General features: G+C 41.3%; 1 protein-coding gene across 3 annotated transcripts in view; it reads right to left on the bottom strand.

Moving 5' to 3' along the window:
* The window catches only part of tsen54 (TSEN54 tRNA splicing endonuclease subunit), a 45,462-nt gene that overhangs the window by 12,540 nt on the left and 10,929 nt on the right, over positions 1-21,993 (bottom strand). For all 3 annotated transcript variants that reach the window (XM_063030955.1, XM_063030957.1, XM_063030956.1), the window contains 4 exons: positions 17,630-17,728; positions 11,800-11,852; positions 4,115-4,240; positions 1,434-2,098 (listed from right to left, as the gene is read on the bottom strand). In XM_063030955.1, coding sequence (XP_062887025.1) covers positions 1,434-2,098; positions 4,115-4,240; positions 11,800-11,852; positions 17,630-17,728 — 943 coding nt within the window. The remainder of the gene's footprint in view (positions 1-1,433; positions 2,099-4,114; positions 4,241-11,799; positions 11,853-17,629; positions 17,729-21,993) is intronic.

Genomic DNA, 21,993 nt, shown 5'->3' with positions numbered 1-21,993 from the left:
TTAAAATGGAAAGCAAACACAAAAACCGCATCAATGATTCAGGAAGGGAATGTAGAAAACAGGATGGCAAAATTGCAAATGGTATAAACTGCAAACATTTTCAAAACTATTTGGATAACATGATAACATGACCTACAGGTATCAGGATTGATGTTAATGAAGTATTATGAGCATTGGTATTCAATACGCTCACTTATTTGTTATACAACTTCTGTAAGGAATAGTCTTGTCCCCTTGTAATTTTGTGTAACCCACCATCCATCCCAGCAGGATAAATAAACTGGTCAAATATTAAAAGGGCTGAAGTCAGGCAATCTAACTCTTGATATCAATGGAAGGCCAGCTTTATTGCCCATCCCTAACTGTCCCTGAGAAGGTGATGCTGAGCCACCTTCTTGAAATCCTACAGTGTGGTAGGTTGGGTATTTCAAAATTTAAACCCAACTACTGATTCTTGGAAAATCTTGGAACTCCCTACCCGATATTTAAGGTAGACATGCTTTCACTGGAAGGACTGCAGTGAATCAAGGCCTCAACTCACCAGTACCTGCAAGGGCCATTTAGGATGGGAGATAAACACTGACCTTGCCAGCAACACCCAGATACTGAAACTAAATACCGCTATTCCTTTTTTTTGAAAATAAACGTATTCCCAAATTCTAGTTGGTGTGCAACTTGCAGAGGGGCTTACAGACAGTGGTGTTCATGTACACTAACCGCTTTTCTCCTTCCTGGTAATAGAGCTCACAGTTTTTTGAGATACTCTCAGAATAGCCTAAGTGAGTGAATGCAGTGCATTGGTTGTGCAGGGAATGAATGTTTTGGGGTGTAAAGCAAGCAGACTGCTTTATGTTGGATAATGTGGAACTTTTAAATTGTTGGGAACACAAAAGTATTCTGCAGGTGCTGGAAAATTTGAGTGACACTCAGAAAATGCTAGAGGAACTCAGCAAGCATCTATAGAGGGGATGTTTAGGGCTGAGACTCTTCATCAGGGCTGAAAAAGAGAGGGGAAGAAGCCAGAATAAGATAATGAGGGTAGGAGGAAGAGTATAGTTTAGCAAGTGATAGGTGAAACCAGGTGAGGCGGAAGGTGGGTAGGGGAAATGAAGTAAGAAGCTGGGAAGAGACGGGTGGAAGAATTAAAGGGCTATAGGAGTTCGGAGTTTTACCCAACCAGGCAAGTTACTCAGTGTAGGATATCTATCCTCTGACATACTCTTGTAACCATTTTTGTATCTGTTCCAGTTGAGTTTCTGGTGGGGACCTGGCTAGTGTAAAGCCATTGAATGTTACTCTCTCTCATGCTGATGATCTATGCCTGGCAATTATTGTGCATAAAAGTTAGAAATGATCTGCCATCACCACCCTCAGTGTAGAGCTCAGTTGTGCAAACACAGCACTACTGAATGACCCATTGTCCTGTCACCCACCTAGTGTGCTGACTTGGTTCGGCTTTACAAGCGGTTCTATCTTATCCTTCCACAGATGGGCAGGCAACTTCTTGCCCTGGGCATTTTTCATCCTGAGCATCTCCTTGTATTCCTTCCAGTTGGAATACTGTTTGTTCTGCTTGTTCTTATTGATGTCAGTTTTGCACATGTTCTTGTTCATTTTCTTCTTCTTATGCCGGGACAAATCCATAAACATCCGAGATTTTTTCCAGCTCCAAGCTTGAGCGACCACATTTGGTGGTAGGAGGGATTGGTCAGGTGCATTCAGCTTAATCTCTGGACAATCAAACGCGATGTTGGGGAATCTGATCTTCGTGAAGTCCCACCGGCACTTCCCAGCAGGGATAACTCTCTCTTGTAAACTCCAAGGGGAAGACACAGTGGAGTCTAAGGACTCATTCTGAAACCAACCCCTTTGTTTCAGCTCAGCCTGTTGCTCGCTCACATCAGAACACCCAACAACACTACTTTCTTGCAATTGCTTCATATTGCTTTCTGGAGATACAGGTGTTGGTTTACTGACATCCTTTTCTGGGTTCTTGCATGTGGCATCCTGCTGGTGAAGCTTACACTGCTCCTCTCCCCCACCAATGCTTTGCCCAGACTCTGCCTCTTCAGGTTGGTCAGAGTGGCTTTTCTTGGATCTAGAAGAGAGAATTTTGTTTGTATTAAGAGGTGCCTGGATAGATGTAAACCAGGTGTAAACCACAATCATAATACAATTTAGCAAATGTACCATGAAAATCATCTCAACTCAGAGGATAAACTTAAAATTACTCAACATCCAGATGTGAGATCTCCTGAACTTATTGTAACTGCGTCAACCTGAGCCTGTGAAGGGCACATTTGTGGCACTGAAGCTGTTCTTATTTGTTTGGGTTAGAGGGATTAAGAACACTTGTGGGTTAGATGGAAGTGTGAATATGTTAAGAGGGTGACTCGTGGAGATAGTGGGTAAACGTGAGTCCAAGTATTGAATAGGAAGGCCACATCGGACGTGGGTGTTTGGGCTATTTGTCACCAGAGATCAGTGAGTGCACCTTTGTACAGAGTAAGACAGACTTTACACCTTGGCAATGGCTCATTGTCCAGAAGATTTCTTTGGGTTGACAAGTGATAGATTATCTTCAACTTGATACACAGGAAAGGACAGACATCACCAAATGACCAATAGGGCACAAGAACTTTTTCTCAACCATTACAAAAGAATAAGAGCAAGAAATTTAAATTTTATGTGGCAAATTTGGTAATTTCTGAGGATCGGTTAAAGTACTATATCCTTCATGTAAATGTACATCCTGGAACACATAACTGATGGGAAGAAAACAAATCTGATTTATATTTAAATAAAATGAATAAAACTAAACTAAGAATGCATTTAAGACAAATTCAAGGAAGGTTTCTGATCAACAGAAATTGTATCTTTGATAACAATTTTGAGGAATGTCTAAATGATCACAGATGTTTCTGAAGTCACTATACATTCTGTCAAACAGCAGTAAGATGTCAGAAAAATGGGTGCATTTAAGGAGCATTTCCATGGTTAATGTCAATCTTCTTCACTGAAAGAGGACTGGTCTTCAGTCAACACCGGCTCAACCTAATACATGAGTGAGGATGGATATGTTTGCACTAGAACAAAACAGACAAGGATGCAAGGCTCTACAATGTTTTTGTGCAGATAGCAAATTAATGGGGAGAATTTCTTCCCCCACTAAAGCTATTTACTAAGTTTATATAATTTTAAGACCTATAGACACAAAGTAGTGCCTGCTGGAGTGCTCACTGTCAGAAATGTTTGTATCAAAGCTTCAAAAATCAAATCAAAGTTTAATTATCATTCAACGATACATGAATACATCTGAACGAAAGAGCATTCCACAGGGGCCAAGAGCAAACCATACACAGCAGAACACATTCAAGATAGTGAGTAAACATACAGTCACACACACAAAAAAATTATATATAGCCCAAGTCCCCGAGTAACATGACCCATAAATTAATGGTGCATTTCCTGGCAGTCTGCAGATGAACACATACACATAATCCAGCTTGTCATTCTACCTATCAAACACTGGAGGGCAGCACTGACAGGAAAGGCCAGCCCCTAACTAAACATGGACACCATCCCACACCAGCTCCAATGTCTCCTCTCTTGCACAGCAGCAGTCAAGCCCATGGCTTGAGTCCCAGTCCTCACTACAACCAAGGCCACACAGCTCCCCTGCCGTCTGTCACGCCAGGAAACAAGGGAAATAGGCCTGTGGCATCTTACGTCGTCAAAGTCGAACAAAGTCTTGCGATCACAAGAGAAACGCCCAAAACAATCACCTCCCGGTTACACTTCACCCACCAATTCCAATGCCTTCCTGTAGCAGGCAGCAACATGGTCTACACGGTCCAGCTCCTCTGCCAACATGCAGCTCACTGATGGGGTAGACCTTCAGTACCCAAAGTTCCTGGAGTCCCAAATTGTCTTGCAATTGTAAAAAAGACATTAAAAAACAGGAAAGAAAAACACCTTTGGTTGGCTGAGAGGCCGGTGCATCCAAGTGCACTGCCATCTTACCAGAAAGCAAGCAAACAGGAAGATTTTAGACTAGTTTCTGTGATCTAATAATATGTATTTCATTCTGAAAGGCAAAGTTAGTTAGCCCCACCTCTGTTCCAAAGTTAAGTTTGCATTGTCACGGCTGCCACTTCGCTTCCTCTTGCGATGTTGGGTATCTGTGTCACTGCAGGAAGGATCCAAGTGTAGCTTTTGCTCATAAGAACTACAAACTGTACTAAAATAAGAGAAGTTGTATTTATAAAAACTTTTGCACAAACTGAAGGTGCTTTCCAGTCAATACATTATTCTTGAACTGCACCAAGTACAGGTTAGTAAAAGCAGGATACTAGTTAAATAAAGCAATATATTAAAAAAAAAATTTCAGTTATATTAGTCCAGGACATCATTGGAATATTGAACACAATGGCATGCAAAAGTTTGGGCACCCCGGTCAAAATTTCTGTTACTGTGAATAGCTAAGCGAGTAAAAGATGACCTGATTTCCAAAAGGCATAAAGTTAAAGATGACACATTTCTTTACTATCTTAAGCAAGATTACTTTTTTATTTCCATCTTTTACAGTTTCAAAATAACAAAAAAGGAAAAGGGCACGAAGCAAAAGTTTGAGCACCCTGCATGGTCAGTACTTAGTAACACCCCCTTTGGCAAGTATCACAGCTTGTAAACTCTTTCTGTAGCCAGCTAAGAGTCTTTCAATTCTTATTTGGGGGATTTTCGCCAATTCTTCCTTGCAAAAGGCTTCTAGTTCTGTGACGTTCTTGGGCCGCCTTGCACGCACTGCTCTTTTGAGGGCTATCTACAGACTTTTGATGATGTTTAGGTCAGGGGATGTGAGGGCCATGGCAAAACCTTCAGCTTGCGCCTCTTGAGGTAGTCCATTGTGGATTTTGAGGTGTGTTTAGGATCATTATCCTGTTGTAGAAGCCATCCTCATTTCACCTTCAGTCTTTTGACAGATGGTGTGATGTTTGCTTCCAGAATTTGCTGGTATTTAATTGAATTAATTCTTCCCTCTACCAGTGAAATGTTCCCCGTGCCACTGGCTGCAACACAAGCGCAAAGCATTATCGATCCACCCCCGTATTTAACAGTTACAGAGGTGTTCTTTTCATGAAATTCTGCACCCTTTGTTCTCCAAACATACCTTTGCTCATTGCAGCCAAAAAGTTCTATTTTAACTTCATCAGTCCACAGGACTTGTTTCCAAAATGCATCAGGCTTATTTAGATGATCCTTTGCAAACTTCTGACACTGAATTTTGTGGTGAGGACGCAGGAAAGGTTTTCTTATGATGACTCTTCCATATTTGTGCAGGTGTCGCTGCACAGTGGAACAGTACATCACCACTCCAGAGTCTGCTAAATCTTCCTAAAGGTCTTTTGCAGTCAAACGGGGGTTTTGATTTGCCTTTCTAGCAATCCTACGAGCAGTTCTCTCAGAAAGTTTTCTTGGTCTTCCAGACCTCAACTTGACCTCCACCGTTCCTGTTAACTGTCATTTCTTTTTTTAAATACTTTATTTGCAATTTTCAGTTTTACAAAGACAAAATATATTGAAAACGTACAAAACAATACAAAGGAAATACAGCTCCAGGTGGAGCACAGACAAAACAAACCAAAAACAGCAACAAAAAGGCTGCCAAACAATTTACAAGATTACAGAAATAAACTTTCAGAAAAAGAGTTGACACAATAGTGACATCACAGAAGCAATGTAAAGTAAATGAATAAAGAAATCCAGTTAGGCACCACACCCACTCATGAGACGAGACAGGTCAAGGTCACTATGTATGTGAGGTAATATGACACTGAGCCAATAAGGGTCCCCATATTCTCTCAAATATATTCTGTGTATTGGGTTTGTGCAGACGCAGTCTTTCCGTTCGTATAATAGACACCATCTTCTTGAGCCAGTGTGAGAAGGTGGGTGGAGTAGTAGACTTCCAGGTCAGAAGAATAAGTTTCTCAGCCACCACCATTCCTACATGCAGAGCAATCTGCATGTCGTGCAGCAACTCAAGAGTCTCTGCAGAGCATCCAAAAATGGCGAGGTCGTGATTGGGCTGCATGTCTCTAGAATAGACTTTTGAGAGCCACTCAAAAGTTGTATAATGTAGGGCAAAACCAGAAAAGATGTGCTAGTCAGCCCTCAGCAGAGTGGCACTTATCGCATTCAGGAGACACAGATGGGAAGATGAGATTCAGTTTTGTTTTTGAATAATGCAATCTATGCATCACATTGTACTGGATTAACCTGTAGCATAAATTAATAGAACAGTGAACCCGGGACATTGCCTCCTCCCAAAGTTCCGCTGATATCTCTGAGTTCAAGTCCCTGGCCCAGGCTTCCCTAATAAAATCTGCAGAAACCAAAGGAGTAAAGCAATTCACAAATTTTGATGTTAACTGTTTGGAGTCTGGAGGGAGCAAGAGGTTTTCAAGAAAGGGATGGGTGGTGGAAGTAGGCTCGAAGTGTGGGCACTTTTCCTTAACGTAGTGTCTGACTTGGAGATAGCGAAAAAAATGTGAATTTGGAAGGTTGAACTTAGTGCTTAATTGTGTGAATGATGCAAGTTGGCCGATGTACAGATCTAAGAAGGTTTTGATACCCCTCTCTCTCCAGACTGCAAACACCCTGTCTAACTGTCCAGGTTTGAATGAGTGATTTTGACAAATGGGAGCGTGTATGGAAACACTGGGAGTTTGGTGAGCCACTTTTATCTGATTTAATATTCGTAAAGAACTCTTTAAGGTAAAGTTTTGTTGGATTAGCTTGTCTGTTGAAGCATAAGTGGAAAGCAGAAGAGCAGGAAGTGAAGAACATTTAACAACAGAGGCTTCCAGCTGTAGCCATGAAGGTTTTTCTTGGGTCTCAGCACCTCCACATTTCCAGTACGTAAGAGCCCTGGAGCGAGCTGCCCAGTAGTAATGTTTGAAAATTGGCAGACCAAGACCGCCCTTCTTAAGAGGTTTGTGTAGGTGAGCCTTAGATATCTTGTGTGATTTGTAGCCCCACATAAAGGGCAATATGATAGAGTCAAGTTTCTTAAAAAAGGATGCATTTAAGTATATAGGCAGGTTTTGAAGAAGATATAGAACCCTGGGTAGGCTCACCATTTTAATTGCATTTACCCATCCAATCATGGATAAGGGCAGTATCCTCCAGGACTCGATATTTGTGCTGAGTTTTCCTAATGATTCTATAAAGTTAAATTTGAAAAGATGCTTTGGGTTCTTAGTCAGTTTAATCCCCAAGTAGGTGAAACTTACTCTAAAAGGCAACTTTTTCAGGAAGTCTTCAGCAAATTGATCCACTAAGGGCATGAATTCGCTCTTTCCCCAATTTATGGTATAGCCAGAAATACTCCCGAAGGAACTTATATATTCTAGTAGTATGGGAATAGAGACCGCTGGGTTGGCTAGACAGACAAGGAGGTCGTCTACATACAGTCACATGGGTCTCAATATTGCCCAACTTGATACCTTTAATGTGTGTGAGCCCCCTAATGCCAATTGCCAGGGGCTCCAGTGCTATGATAAATAGCAGGGGGTACCTTGGCGAACACCACATTGCAGGGAGAACGGATTGGACTTATCCCCATTTGTGAGAATGAAGGATTTTGGTTTAGTATATAATATTTTGACCCATTCTATAAAAGTGTCCCTGAATCCAAACTTCTTGATTGGTGCAATTAGATAGGGCCACTCTATCATATTGAATGCCTTGTGGGCATCTAGAGACAGTACAGCAGCTCTATCATCTTTCCCATAATCGGCATACAAAATATTGAGAATTTTGCGGACATTACAGAAGGAGTACCTGCTCGGGATAAATTCTGCTTGGTCCGGGTGAATGATATTTGCTATGTGCTTACCGAAGCGATTCGCTAACACTTCGGTAATTATTTTCAGATCGTAGTTTAGTAGTGCAATGGGCCTATAGCTTCCAGGGTCCGCTTTCTCTTTATCTTTTTTTAATAAAACACAGATGTTTGCTTCAGAGAGAGAGGGTGGGAGCCTCTTGTTTTTAAAGGTATCCCGAACCATTCTCAGCAAAGTCAGTGTAAGGACATCTCGGAAGGCTTTGTAGAACTCTGGCCCGAATCCGTCCGGTCCAGCTGCCTTACCAGTGAGAAATGCTTTGATGGCATCCTGTAACTCAGATAGTGAAAATCCAAATCCAAATTCTCCCTGAAAGCTGCATCTAATTGTGGGAAGTGAAACAGATCAAAAAACTTATCAAAATCTTCCCGTGTAGCTGTTGATTTGGAGGTGTAAATTTCTGAATAGAACTCACTAAATCATTTGTTAATATCCTTTAAGTCCGTAAGCATCAGGCCAGATTTGGATTTTATTTTGTAAATGGCTCGTTTTGCTTGTTCTCCTTTTAACTGCCTTGCCAATAACTTCTGTGGTTTGTCACCAAACTCAAAATGTCGCTGTTTAAGTAGTATGTTGCCAATTTGTTTCCCGTTGTATCCCTAGTTGGAGTTGTATTCGTATTTTAATTTGAGAATGTTATTATAATCTGATTGGAGCAAAGAGTTTTTGTAAGTCTGTTCAGCCGCTAGTAATTCTTTCTCAATCACTTCTAATCGACCTCGCTTAGCCCTTTTCAGTGTTGCTTCATAAGAAATAATTTGTCCTCCGATATACACTTTAAGTGTTTCCCACAGTGTTGAGTCATTCACCTCGCCGTTGTCGTTGGTCTCAAGGAACTGCGAGATGTGCGTCGTAATGTATTCTTTAAATGCCTGATCCTTGAGCAAAAAGGGATTAAAGCGCCAGTTATAGACAGCTGAAGATTGAGATTGACAGGGCTATAGTCAGGTATTATTATGCTGTGATATTTGGTGTGGTCAATATTAGAGATCAACCTGGAGTCAACTAAAAAATAATCGATCTGTGTATATGATCTGTGCATATGATCTGTGCACATGAGAATAAAAATAATCACGGTCAGATGGGTGTTGTAGTCTCCAAATATCCACCACCTTTTTCGACTTCATCAAATTGTTAAGAGTTTGCACAGCAAGAATATTGGGTTGGGGGGGGGGGCAGAGGAGAGCCTATCTAAATACGGGTCCAGGTAGCAATTAAAGTCACCCCCGATCAATATGTGGTTTGAATCGTTATCTGGGATCAAGTCAAACACCTTGCGGAAAAAACCTGGATCGTCCGAGTGCAGCCCGTAAACGTTTACCAGTGTAATGGGAAGTAAATTGATATGCCCAGTTAAAATTATAAACCAGCCATTTGGATCAATTGTGGATGAATGAAAACGAAAAGGCACAGTCTTATGAAAGAGAATGGCAACGCCTCTGGCTTTGGATGGGAAAGGTGCCTGATAAACCTGTGAAATCCAATTAGCCCTGAGTTTCCCATGCTGAGTGGCTTTAACGTGAGTTTCTTGTAAGAATATAATGTCAGATTTCAATGACTTCAAATGTGCGAAAACTTTACCTCGCTTTATTGGGTGACCTAAACCGCGCACATTCCAAGAGACCAAGGTTATGGAGTCAAGAGTACTATTCATTTGTGGTACCTTTTGCATTGTAATGAAACACAAACTTAACATTCAGTCTGGCAGCCAGCAAAAACCAACAAAAAATAACGAACAGTTAACAAATATCTGAGCAAAACCCCCACCCATTGCTTCCCCAAATGAAGCAGAGTTGCCCTCATCCTAATCTGGGACCGCCAGACAAAAGCAGAGAAAAACACCTCCAACTGACAGCCCCTCAATAGCACACATAATAAAAAAAAATTGAGGATAGAAAAAAAGAACTGCCATGATTAAAGTCTGCTCAGAGCACGTTTAGACTCTTCATTTATGTTGTGAAAAATAACCTAAGGTTTTTGGTCTACAAAAGTCTTGGCTTCAACCGGGATGCTGAACACTTTCACTTGCCCTTGGTGATGAACATGGAGCCCGGCCGGGAAATGTAGCGAATGCCAGACCTCCTTCTCTCTCAGCAGTTGCATCACCTCACGGAAACTCCGCCGTTGCTCCATAACCTCCGCGGTGTAATCGGGGAAGATTAAGATTCGATAGCCTCCGTAATCCATCGAGAGTTGCCTCCCAAGCCGCAGAATCTTTTCTTTCTCCTGTGCGTAATGCACCCGTGCAATGATTGTGCGGGGCCTTGAGCCTTCCAGTGGTTTGGGCTGTTGTGTGCGGTGCGCTCTATCGATAATGACCGGCTTGGTGAAGTTGTCATCCCCCAGCAGCCTGGGGGTCAGGTTAGCGACAAATTCAGTCGGCCTCCCTTTCTCCTTGCCTTCTGGGACGCCAACAATCTTTATGTTATTGCGTCTGGACCCCAGCCTTTTATTTTCTTGCTGCATCTCAGCAACTGAAGTTTCCACGGCGTGAATTCGCTGCTCGTGGTCAGCGGTCTGATTTTCGGTGCTCGACAGTCTCTCAGTGAGTGATTGCTGGATGGACAACAGACTCTGGAAACTGTGCTCAAACTTGTCAAACCGCTCGTTGAAGCACTGCAAGAGCTTGTTTGACATTTTCTGCCAAATAAGAGGAAGCTCGTCTTCCTCTTCGGCTGACGACATGCCTGCAGGGTTCTTGCTAGCTTGATCCCGGCTGACATTAGCTGCAGCATCAGCTAGGGGGCGAGCGGCTCCCTTACCACCTCGTGCTGTTTTACTGGACATGTTCATGTTACACATTTTGGTGGCGTAAAAGAGAAACAAACAACGGAGTTCTTGCAACAAAAATTGAGAATCAAGCGTTCAAAAAGGCAGTTTTAACTCGTAAAGTCTGGTGTGCCATGAGGAGCTCGAAAAAACACGTCTATACTGCACTCATCTCACTAGCACCAACCCCGCCCCCAACTGCCATTTCTTAATTACATTACGAACTGAGGATACGGCTACCTGAAAACACTTTGCTATCTTCTTATAGCCTTCTCCTGCTTTGTGGGCACCATTTATTTTAATTTTCAGAGTGCTAGGCAGCTGCTTAGAGGAGCCCATGGCTGCTGATTGTTAGGACAAGGTTTGAGGAGTCAGGGTATTTATAAAGCCTTGAAATTTGCATCACCTGGCCTTTCCTAACGATGACTGTGAACAAGCTAATTAAGGTCTGAGACCTTGGTAAAAGTTATCTGAGAGCTCAAATCTCTTAGGGTGCCCAAACTTTTGCATAGTGCTCCTTTCCTCCCCCACCCACTCTAAAATTGTACAAACAAAAATAATACACTAATCTTGCTTAAAACGTTGAAAAGAATATTTCATCTTTATGACTTTTGGAAGTCAGTTCATCTTCTACTCACTTAACTATTCACAGTAACAGAAATGTTGACCAGGGGTGCCCAAACTTTTGCATGCCACTGTATACAAGAGTTGAAGATGGGGTCAATAAAAGCCTTACCATTTCTTTACCAGCAATTACAGAATGGTCTGTCTTTCTGTTTTGTGCACTGTAATGGATCATCCTTATATGCTTTGGGCAAGTTTTTGTTTTACACAGAGACTGGTGGGTGCCTGGAAGACACTGCCAGTTGTGATGGCACAAATGATAGAGGTGTTTAAGAAGCTCTTAGATAAGCTCCAGAATGTGCAGAGAATGGAGGGATATGGACATCGTGCATGCAGAAGGGATGAGCTTACTCAGGCATTTAATTACTAATTTTATTAGTTTGGCATCTCATCATGAGCCGAAGGGCCTATTCGCATGCAGTACTATTCTATGTCTATGTTCTGTGTGCCAGTAAGGAAGCACATGAAAACCAGAATAATGACAAAGAGAAACATTTACCTGGGATCAAATCGCATGACAATATAACCCAGTCTTTTCAAATGGCTGTAAACCTTCAGAAACAAAGAAAGTTCAAAGAAGTCACTATCCCCACTGAATTAAGAGTGGATTAAACATCAAAAGCACTGAATGGCAGCACCGCAGAAGTGCACTGTGCATACAAGGACATTCCCAAATTAAATGTAAATATGGAATCAAGTTATGTGCAGTGTTAGGCTATGTCCACACTAGACGAGATAATTTGGAAAACGCCGGTTGCATGTAAAAATGATAGGCATCCACAACAGGCGTTTTTGAAAATACCTCCGTCGACATTAAAATGGGTATTTGGGCGAATCTCTTCCTGCTGGGCATACGCAGGACACATCTACAGAAAACAAGCAAAGAGGCAATGGCATACTATTTCCTTTTCTGCGGCGGCGTTGTGCTATTTCCACTGGTCAAAAACTAGAGTACCTACAACAACAGCGAAAGTAAGTTTTCAACAATGTCTTCGAGGAATACAAAGAAAACCTCCACTGGAAAAAGCAGACCCCTGGGTGGCCCCACCAACATCTTCCCCACTCCCACAGAGGGGTCACCCTGGAACCATTTCCTACAGCCATAGCCTCTTCCCCGATGAAAGGGACAACAGCTACAACTAAATGCAATAAGGCTTGTTACTGGGCAAAAGTGAAATTTGCTGTTACCTCATTTGTTTGCCTTTACTTTTGCCATGTCTTCTTGTATTATTTTGCTGTATTTAACGTGCAATAAAAGAGGTACGGGGCAAAAGTGATTTTATTTTTACCTGAGTAAAAGTGAAACTTACAATTTTCCTTATTTGGCCTTAACATTTTCACGTCTATGCCAAACATAAGCTACTACTTAAAAATGACATTTTGGAAGTAGTGACAATTGCATCTATTGAATGTTTGCACAAGCAATACATTAATAAAGCACCTTGTTAAGTCACAGCCACACAGCATAGTATCTGGCCATTCAACCCACCAGGTTTGCACTATTTACACATCATTTCAGTCTTCCGACATTCCCGTCAACTGCCCAGAATCATCCACACTAGGGGCAATTAACCTAGTGACCAGCAAGTCTTTGGCACATGGAGGCAGACCAGAACCCCACAGGATCACAACGAGAAAATTCAAACTCCACACAAAAGACACTGGAGACCAGTCCAGAACTAGACTGCTCGAGCTACGAGGTATCAACTCAACTTGCTACGTTACTGTGTAACCCTCGAGATCTCTGATTCATTAATACTAGTTTTAATTAGAATCATTTCTGCTAATGAGAGGCAGTCAATTTATACCTGCATCTCCACATTTATATAAATAAACTCCCAGAGCATTAGATTTTTTTAATATCTTCAATATATTTCAGTTTTTTGCCCCTTTTATCCTCCTGTGTTTTACAGATAAGTTACTGCACTCATTGAACACTTTTACCCATTAACCTGCCCATTAGACAGGCCTGCTTTGATTCAGTTCTGTTCTGTACTGGGATTGCAAACAGCTTCAATGTATTTAGACAAGGGAGAGACCAGAGCAAAAAGCCAGCTTCTCTCCACTTACTGATTATCGTCAGTGATTGTTGCAAATCAGACTCAGTGATAGGCAGCACAGAAGTGTAATGGTTAGCACAACACGTTACAGAACAGGCAACCAGGGTTCAATTCCCACCGCTCCCCATGACCATGGGGGTTTCCTCCAGGTGCTCCAGTTTCCTCCCAGTCTAAAGACATATCGATTGGTAGGTCAATTGGCTATTTAAATAGTCCCGCGATTAGGCTAGGATTAAATCCAGGGGTTTCTGGGTGGTGCAGCTCAAAGGGCTGGAAGGAGCTATTCCATGCTGTATCTCAATAAATAAATAAGGTCCCCGTAGTTGTAGAATATACAGCAGGGAAACTGGCCCTGCAACCCAGCTTGTCCCTGTCAACCAAGGTTCTTGAGCTAGTCCTATTTGCCTGTGCTGTCACACATCCCTATAACTATTTCCTATCCATGTAACAATCCAGATTCCTTGTAAAAGAAAATTTAAATGTTGTAATTGTACCAACCTCTACCACCTCCTCTGGCAGCTCATTCCATATAACCAACACACTCTGTGTGAAAAGTTGGCCCTTCAAATAACTTCAGGCAGCTAAATAAACAATGGCTGTCATTTAGACCAATATCTGGTCTTAATGTGGAATTATAGATTATTTACCTCCATCATGGCCAAACGATTAGAAGAGTTTCTACCCACACTGATACATAACGATCAGACAAGTTTTATACAACAACACCAAACACAAGACAATATATGAAGGACACTTCACGTTATGGATCATATCAAAAATTGAAATTGAAGCAATAGTGATAAGCGTGGACGCTGAAAAGGCATTTGATTTGGTTCACTGGAATTTTCTTTACAGAACTTTACATAGATTTGGTCTACATGACACAACTATTAAAACTATACAGGCACTATATGACAATCCTACTGCTAGGATTAAAATCAATGGATATTTATCTAATAGTTTTAACCTAGAAAGGGGCACGAGACAGGATTGTGCATGGTCACCGCTACTCTTCGCATTATATCTGGAACCATTAGCTCAACACATCATACAAAATGAAGATATTAGGGGAATTATTGTTAAGGGGACAGAACATAAATTGGCCTGTTACGCAGATGACATTTTGATCTATCTAGGGCAACCAACATACCCTTTACCTAAATTGATGCAATCCTTTGAACAATATGGCCAATTATCAGGATACAAGACCAACACAGATAAAACCCAACTACTTTCATATAACTATAGCCCACCAAGAGAAATTGAAAGTAGATATCTTTGGGTATGGCAACCAGAGTCTGTCAAATATTTGGGCATCATTATACCAAAAGATTTGGCAAAATTATCAGAATACAATTATCAGCCTATATATAAATTACGGAAGATATAACAAGATGGAACCTAATTCCTTTTCTTGGTCTCAGTTCAAGGATTGAATCCATTAAAATGTATATACTGCCCAGACTACTATATCTCTTTCAGACCCGACCAATAGAGATTAACAAAATCAATTCAATGAATAGAACAAGATGCTATCAAGATATATATGGCAAGGTAAAAGGCCTAGAATTCATCTCAAAACTTTGCAATTAGCCAAGGAAAAGGGGGGGATGGGGCCTATCTTCTCTTAGAGATTATTATTTTGCAGCACAGTTGAGAGCTGTGATGTGCTGGTGCAATCTATCATATGACGCTCAATGGAAAAACATTGAGGAGAGGATACTTTCCATCCCCATACAGGCAATTTTGGCTTATAACAACCACAAAGTTACATAAATACTATTGATAATGCACGGGTGAAATGGACTCTTAAAATATGGAAAACTATTATAAAAGAATATGAACTAGAGAGAGGCATTGCAATTCTTAAATGGTGTGCATATGACTTGGATTTTACACCAAACTGGATGCTAGATTTAAGGAACGTACATCAAAGTTGCTGGTGAACGCAGCAGGCCAAGCAGCATCTATAGGAAGAGGTGCAGTCGACGTTTCAGGCCGAGACCCTTCGTCTGACGAAGGGTCTCGGCCTGAAACGTCGACTGCACCTCTTCCTATAGATGCTGCTTGGCCTGCTGCGTTCACCAGCAACTTTGATGTATGTTGCTTGAATTTCCAGCATCTGCAGAATTCCTGTTGTTTGTGCTAGATTTAAGGACTGGGCAGCTAAAGGATTAACAGCTATTTGCAATATAATGAAAGAAGAAACACTGTTCAGTTTTGAAATGCTCAAAGAGAAACACTTAATAGAAAAACAAGACTTTTCAATTGATATTTACAGATGTGACAGTACGTTAATAGGACGGTTAAAAATGTAACCAAGGCAAGAACTTGTTTGATAGAGCGATTTAGAAAAGCATATAATTCAGACAATGGTAGTAGAATAATTAATACATTAATTCATACATTAAAACAAAATGAGAGAAGGAAGGAGGGATAATAGTATCTGAGGAAGAATGGACAATAATATGGAGGTATCAATGGAAGTGTATCAGTTCACAGAAATGGAAGGAGTTTGGATGGAAAAACTTGATAAGATATTTTATTACACCCTCTCAGAAATCCCATTATGACAGTAACCTCCCTGTTTGCTGGAGAAATTGTGGAAATCAAAATGCAAACAATTATCATATTTTCTGGGAATGCCCCGTTATCAAAGACTATTGGAGTGGGATACACAATGCCCTACAAGACATCTTTAAATGTGAAATACCCTTAGAAAGTAAGACCATATATTTTCGGTATATACCTCAAGAATGGTTGAAAAGAGATAAATATTTAATGAATATACTGCTGGTGGCTGGTAAAAAGACCCTTACCAGGAAATGGTTATCACAGGACAGCCCAACTTTAAATGTATGGATGGAAACTACAATGGACATTTACAAAACGGAGAAGATAACAGCATCTGTTAATCATAAGTTGGAACAATTTGATTCATACTGGGAAAAATGGTTTAACTACATATCACGTCATAGGCCTGATTTTATGCTCACAAGTCAATGAATATGTTGTAAAAAAATCACTCCCTACTTTGTACATAGGTTTCTTCTTTTGATTGTTTTTTCTTCCCTCTCCTTTCTATAAGTGTATACCTCAGATAAATACCATGTGGAGATTTATGACAAATATTACTATGATATATATGTACGATATCTGAAATACATCTTATGGAAAGTTTTGTTTGATGATGAACTTCAATAAAAAAATAAGAAAAAAAAATAATGGCCATTACATGAAGAGGGCAAGAGGGCGATGTGTTTCCCATAGCTCAGCACACTACACCAAAAGTCTCCCCAAGCAAAACAGCAGCCAGTCTGCCTTAACGAACAGGAGCAGACTATATAAAAATCCATTAGCAGTCCTCAAAGCAGATCAGGTTGTTGGCAAGTACTGATGATGACCAGTGTGCAATGACTGATTGTTTAAGGACCTGTAATAATAACTGTGAAACCGACAAAGTGAGCAAATTTGAAGCACTTTGTAACTAGATAATTTCTGTTTGGATGCTTTGATACCCAGTGTTAATGACACAAGTATGGTAGAGCAAACCAAGAACAAATTGTGGTCTGGAAATTAAGGCTTTTTTTTTGTCCAACAGTACTTGTGTGACCATTTTTACCGGACTACAACTGTGGCCATTTCCCTCACTCCTCCCCAGAAATTAAACTTGGCACTTCCAACAGCCAACACCCTTTTTGCATCCACATCTGGGACAAACATTTTTTTCAAGGTGTGACCCACTCAGTTAAGTCCCTCATCTGTACTTCCAACATTGAACTTACAGTATCCCAACCCACAGACCCTCCCAACACTGCCAACTGCCACTACAGGGCACTTATCTCTGGTCAGCCACTTCCCCTGTACCAAATTTGCAGCCCTGAACCAAATCCCTAATTGCTGGCCTCCTTCACCCTTACCCCATTTTGATCATGGATTTTCATTTACAACACACAGAGGAACATAGGAGTTCTGTGGTGTTCATGGCTTTAGTGATGTCACTCCATACATCATGGCCCATAATGCACCTTCGAGAGGACACAGCAATTTTTAGGCCAGTAAATTGTTATAAATGTGACACAAATTCTGTGGCTCTCAGAACACTTTACCTTACATTTTAGATACTTAACTCTTATTTCCAAGTACCAAGAAGCAAACAAAGAGAAAATTTATTTGGTGCTGCAAACAGTTTGAGCTTGCACTGTAAATAAAGTGTCTGGCAACTCAGGTGCACTCATGACCCAGAGTTAATGCAATCACTTCCAGTACCTGGTACTGTTCCAATGGAATAGTTCTTGTTGACAGTAAAACTTCATATGCTTCTTGAATGGACAGTTGCTGATCTCTGTAATATAGCTGAATGGATCCCTGGAACGCAAGGAAACTGCAGGTTAAGCATTGTCTGAGAAAGAAATCTTATTGATAACATAACTGTAATAAAAAAAATACTTGTGTCTCTTCAGGGAAGGCACAGGATGAAATAACATTCTTAGTCATAATGGTCTGCTGGTCTCAGATAATAAGAGCAAAGATACAAATTTGCTCATAAAGCACTTTAATAGCATTTATCATTTCTTTTTATTGATTTGGAATGCTTTTGAGAGAGTTGGGGGAACATGCATTGGTAGCCAATTGGAATTAATTTTAATCAAAGTAGAGATGAAGTGCCAATGATATCAGCAAGAAATCAATTTTAATTTTAGGCCTGCATGAGTAACAGTCATGGATTCTGTACTGGACCTGATGTCAAATAGAGCTCCAATAGGGGCACAACCTTCCCCACCATCATGAAGACCTCGAGGAGGCAGCATTCATCACAAAGTACTCTCACCATCTAGAACTTGCCCTTCTCTCGCTTCTACCATCAGGAATCAGAATCAGGTTTATTATCACCGGCATGTGTTGTGAAATTTATTAACTTAGCAGCAGCAGTTTAATGTAATACATAATATAATAGAAACAAAATAAAATACAGTCGGCCCTCCTTATCCACGAGGGATCGGTTTCGAGATCCCTCGCAGATACCAAAAAATGCGGATGCTCAAGTCCCTTATTCAACCATCTCAATGCAGTGGACCTTAGCACCCAGCAGAACCCCGGACCCTATTTAACCTGGCTCAGTGCGGTGGACATTAGGACCCAGCGGCGGAGTTCTGAAGCTGCAGTGTTTCTGTTCACAAAAAAAATCACGATCACGATTGAAAATAAAGTGGAAATAATAAAGTGATCAGAGAGAGGTGAAACGCCATCGGTCAATGGAAAAGTGTTAGGCTACAGTCGGTCAACGATTGGAAAAATTTTGAAGGATAAAGTGAGAAAGGCCCTGCCCTGATGAAAGCTACAATTATTACTAAGCAACGCACTGGTTTAATTATTGGGTTTTAGGGTTTTGGGTTTTTGATCCTCCACGTCAACCCGGCATGGATGGTGAGCACGCTCGGGAGCGGTCTGTCACTAGATCGAACTCGGGAGCTTCCATTCCCGGACGCTGAAACATATGTTTCTTAAGTGTTTCATATGCATAGAAAGGTAAAATATATACTACATACTAAGACAAACGTTTGACTAACTGACGCTAAATAATATCGGATGTACCTGTTCCGACTTACTAAGAGAACTTCCGTTTTTTTTTATCCCGATCCACGATAACCTACGCACATCCTCCCGTATACTTTAAATCATCTCTAGATTACTTATAATACCTAATACAATGTAAATGCTATGCAAAATAGTTGTTATACTGTATTGTTTAGGGAATAATGACAAGAAAAAAAAAGTCTGTACATGCTGGAACAACAAGTGCTGAAAGAGCACTTCCGGGTTTTCTCGATTCGCGGTTGGTTGAATTCGTGCATGTGGAACTCGCAGATAAGGAGGGCAGACTGTAATAAATAAATTACAGTATACATATATTGAATAGATTAAAAATCATGCAAAAAACAAATAATATATTTAAAAAGTGAGGTAGTGTCCAAGGAAATCCCAAAAGAAACCAATTAAAGAAAAAAAGACCAACTCTCGATGTGCACGAGAAAAAAAAAACACAACACGTAAGCAACAGCATTCCAAACCAAAACTGAGTCCTCAGATCCAAACCCCAGAGTAGGTCAAAGCCCCGCGTATCAGTTCATCATATTAGACACAGAGCACAGCAATCAAGGGTAGTCTTCGTAGCCTCAGTGTCGTAAAAAGAGAGGGGAGTGACCATCGTGGAGAACGAGTGTTATTGGCTCTCCTCCTGGATCCCAACACCCTGACTTTTCAGTCCATCTGAGCAGGCGTTTAAACTGAATCAGAATCAGGTTTATTATCATTGGCGTGTGTTGTGAAATTTGTTAACTTAGCAGCAGTTCAACGCAATACATAATATAGAAGATGAAAAAGAAAATCAATTACAGTATGTCTAATGAATACATTAAAAATCGCGCAATAATATACATTTTAAAAAGTGAGGTAGTGTCCAAGGTTTCAATGTCCATTTAGGAATCGGGTGGCAGAGGGGAAGAAGCTGTTCCTGAATCACTGAGTGTGTGCCTTCAGGCTTCTGTATCTCCTACCTGATAATAACAGTGAGAAAAGGGCTTGACCCTGGGGGCTGGAGGTCCTTAATAATGAATGCTGCCTTTCTGAAGATATCCTGGGTACTTTGTAGGCCAGTATCCAAAATGGAATTGTCTAAATTTACAACCCTCTGCACCTTCTTTCAGTCCTGTGCACTAGCCCCCCGCCGCGCCCCCCCCCCCAGCCCCTCGCCATACCAGACAGTGATGCAGTCTGTCAGAATGCTTTACACAGTACAAAGGGTGGGGGTGTTGTGGATAGTGTGGAGGGCTGTCAGAGGTTACATTGGGACATTGATAGGATGCAAAAATGGGCTGAGAAGTAGCAGATGGAGTTCAACCCAGATATGTGTGAAGTGGTTCATTTTGGTAGGTCAAACATGATGGCAGAATATAGTATTAATGGTAAGACTCTTGACAGTGTGGAGGATCAGCGGGATCTTGGGGTCCGAGTCCATAGGACGCTCAAAGCAGCTGTGTGGGTTGACACTGTGGTTAAGGCGGCTTATGGTGTATTGGCCTTCATTAATCATGGAATTGAATTTAGGAGCCAAGAGGTAATGTTGCAGCTATATAGGACCCTAGTCAGACCCCACTTGGAGTACTATGCTCAGTTCTGGTCGCCTCACTATAGGAAGGATGTGGAAGCCATTGAAAGGGTGCAGAGGAGATTTACAAGGATGTTGCCTGGATTGGGGAGCATGCCTTATGAAAACAGGTTGAGTGAGCTCTGTCTTTTCTCCTTGGAGCGACGGAGGTTACCTGATAGAGGTGTACAAGATGATGAGAGTCATTGATCGTGTGGATAGTCAGAGGTTTTTTCCCCAGGGCTCAAATGGTTGCCACAAGAGGACACAGTTTTAAGGTGCTGGGGAGTAGGTCCAGAGGTGATGTCAGGGGTAAGTTTTTTACTCAGAGAGTGGTGAGTGCGTGGAATGGGCTGCCGGCAACGGTGGTGGAGGCGGATACGATTTGATCTTTTAAGAGACCTTTGGATAGGTACATGGAGCTTAGAAAAACAGAAGGCTATGGGGAAGTCTAGTAATTTCTGAGGTAGGGACATGTTCAGCACAACTTTGTGGGTCAACAGGCCTGTATTGTGCTGTAGGTTTACTATGTTTCTATCCATAGAAGTTTTTGAGTGTTTTTGTTGACATATCAAATCTCTTTAAACTCCTAATTAAGAATAGTTGCTGTCTTGCCTTCTTTATAACTGCATTGATATGTTGGGACCAGGTTAAATCCTCAGAGATCTTAACACCCAGGAACTTGAAACTGCTCACTCTCTCCACTTCTGATCCCTCTGAGGATCGGAACGTGTTCATTCGTCTTACCCTTTCTGAAGTCCACAACCAGTTCTTTCGTCTTACTGAAGCTGAGTGCCAAGTTGTTGCTGCAACACCACTCCACTAGTTGGCATATCTTGCTCCTGTGCGCCCTCTCGTCACCATCTGAGATTCTACTGACAATAGTTGCATCATCAGCAAATTTATAGATGGTATTTGCACTATGCCTAGCCATACAGTCATGGGTATGGAGAGAGTCGAGCAGTGGGCTAAGCACACACCCCTGGAGTGCACCAGTGTTGATCGTCCATGAGGAGGTGTTATCAATCCACATATTGGGGTCTTCTGGTTAGGAAGTCCAGGAAATGCTACAGGGGGCCTGAAGATCCACACTCAGCTTCATCCACTCCACCATCAGATTACGGAATGGTCCATGTACCCATGAACTCTACTTTGTTATTCTTTTTTATTTGCACTATTTATTTGTATAATTTATGGCAATTCTGTCTTTGCACTGTATTGCCGTCACAAAACAACAAATTTCACGAGGCATAAATCAGGAATAATAAATGTGATTCCAAGTGTGAAAGACCGCGAAATGAAAGTATTTTATTTTGTTTCCTTGCTGCCTGGAAGGAAAACAATTCCAAATCCAGGTTCCAGAAGAAAACGAAAAACAAAACTCCTGTTTACCCTTCATCTCCAACAGTGACGTCTCTATAACTACTGAGGTGATTGGCAGGGGAATATCATGGATGTCAGCACTGGCCTGGCCCTCAGGGGCTCG

Source organism: Mobula hypostoma, chromosome 22 (genome assembly GCF_963921235.1).
Source record: "Mobula hypostoma chromosome 22, sMobHyp1.1, whole genome shotgun sequence".
Lineage (NCBI taxonomy): Eukaryota > Metazoa > Chordata > Chondrichthyes > Myliobatiformes > Myliobatidae > Mobula > Mobula hypostoma.
This window is presented reverse-complemented; position numbering and strand designations above follow the sequence as displayed.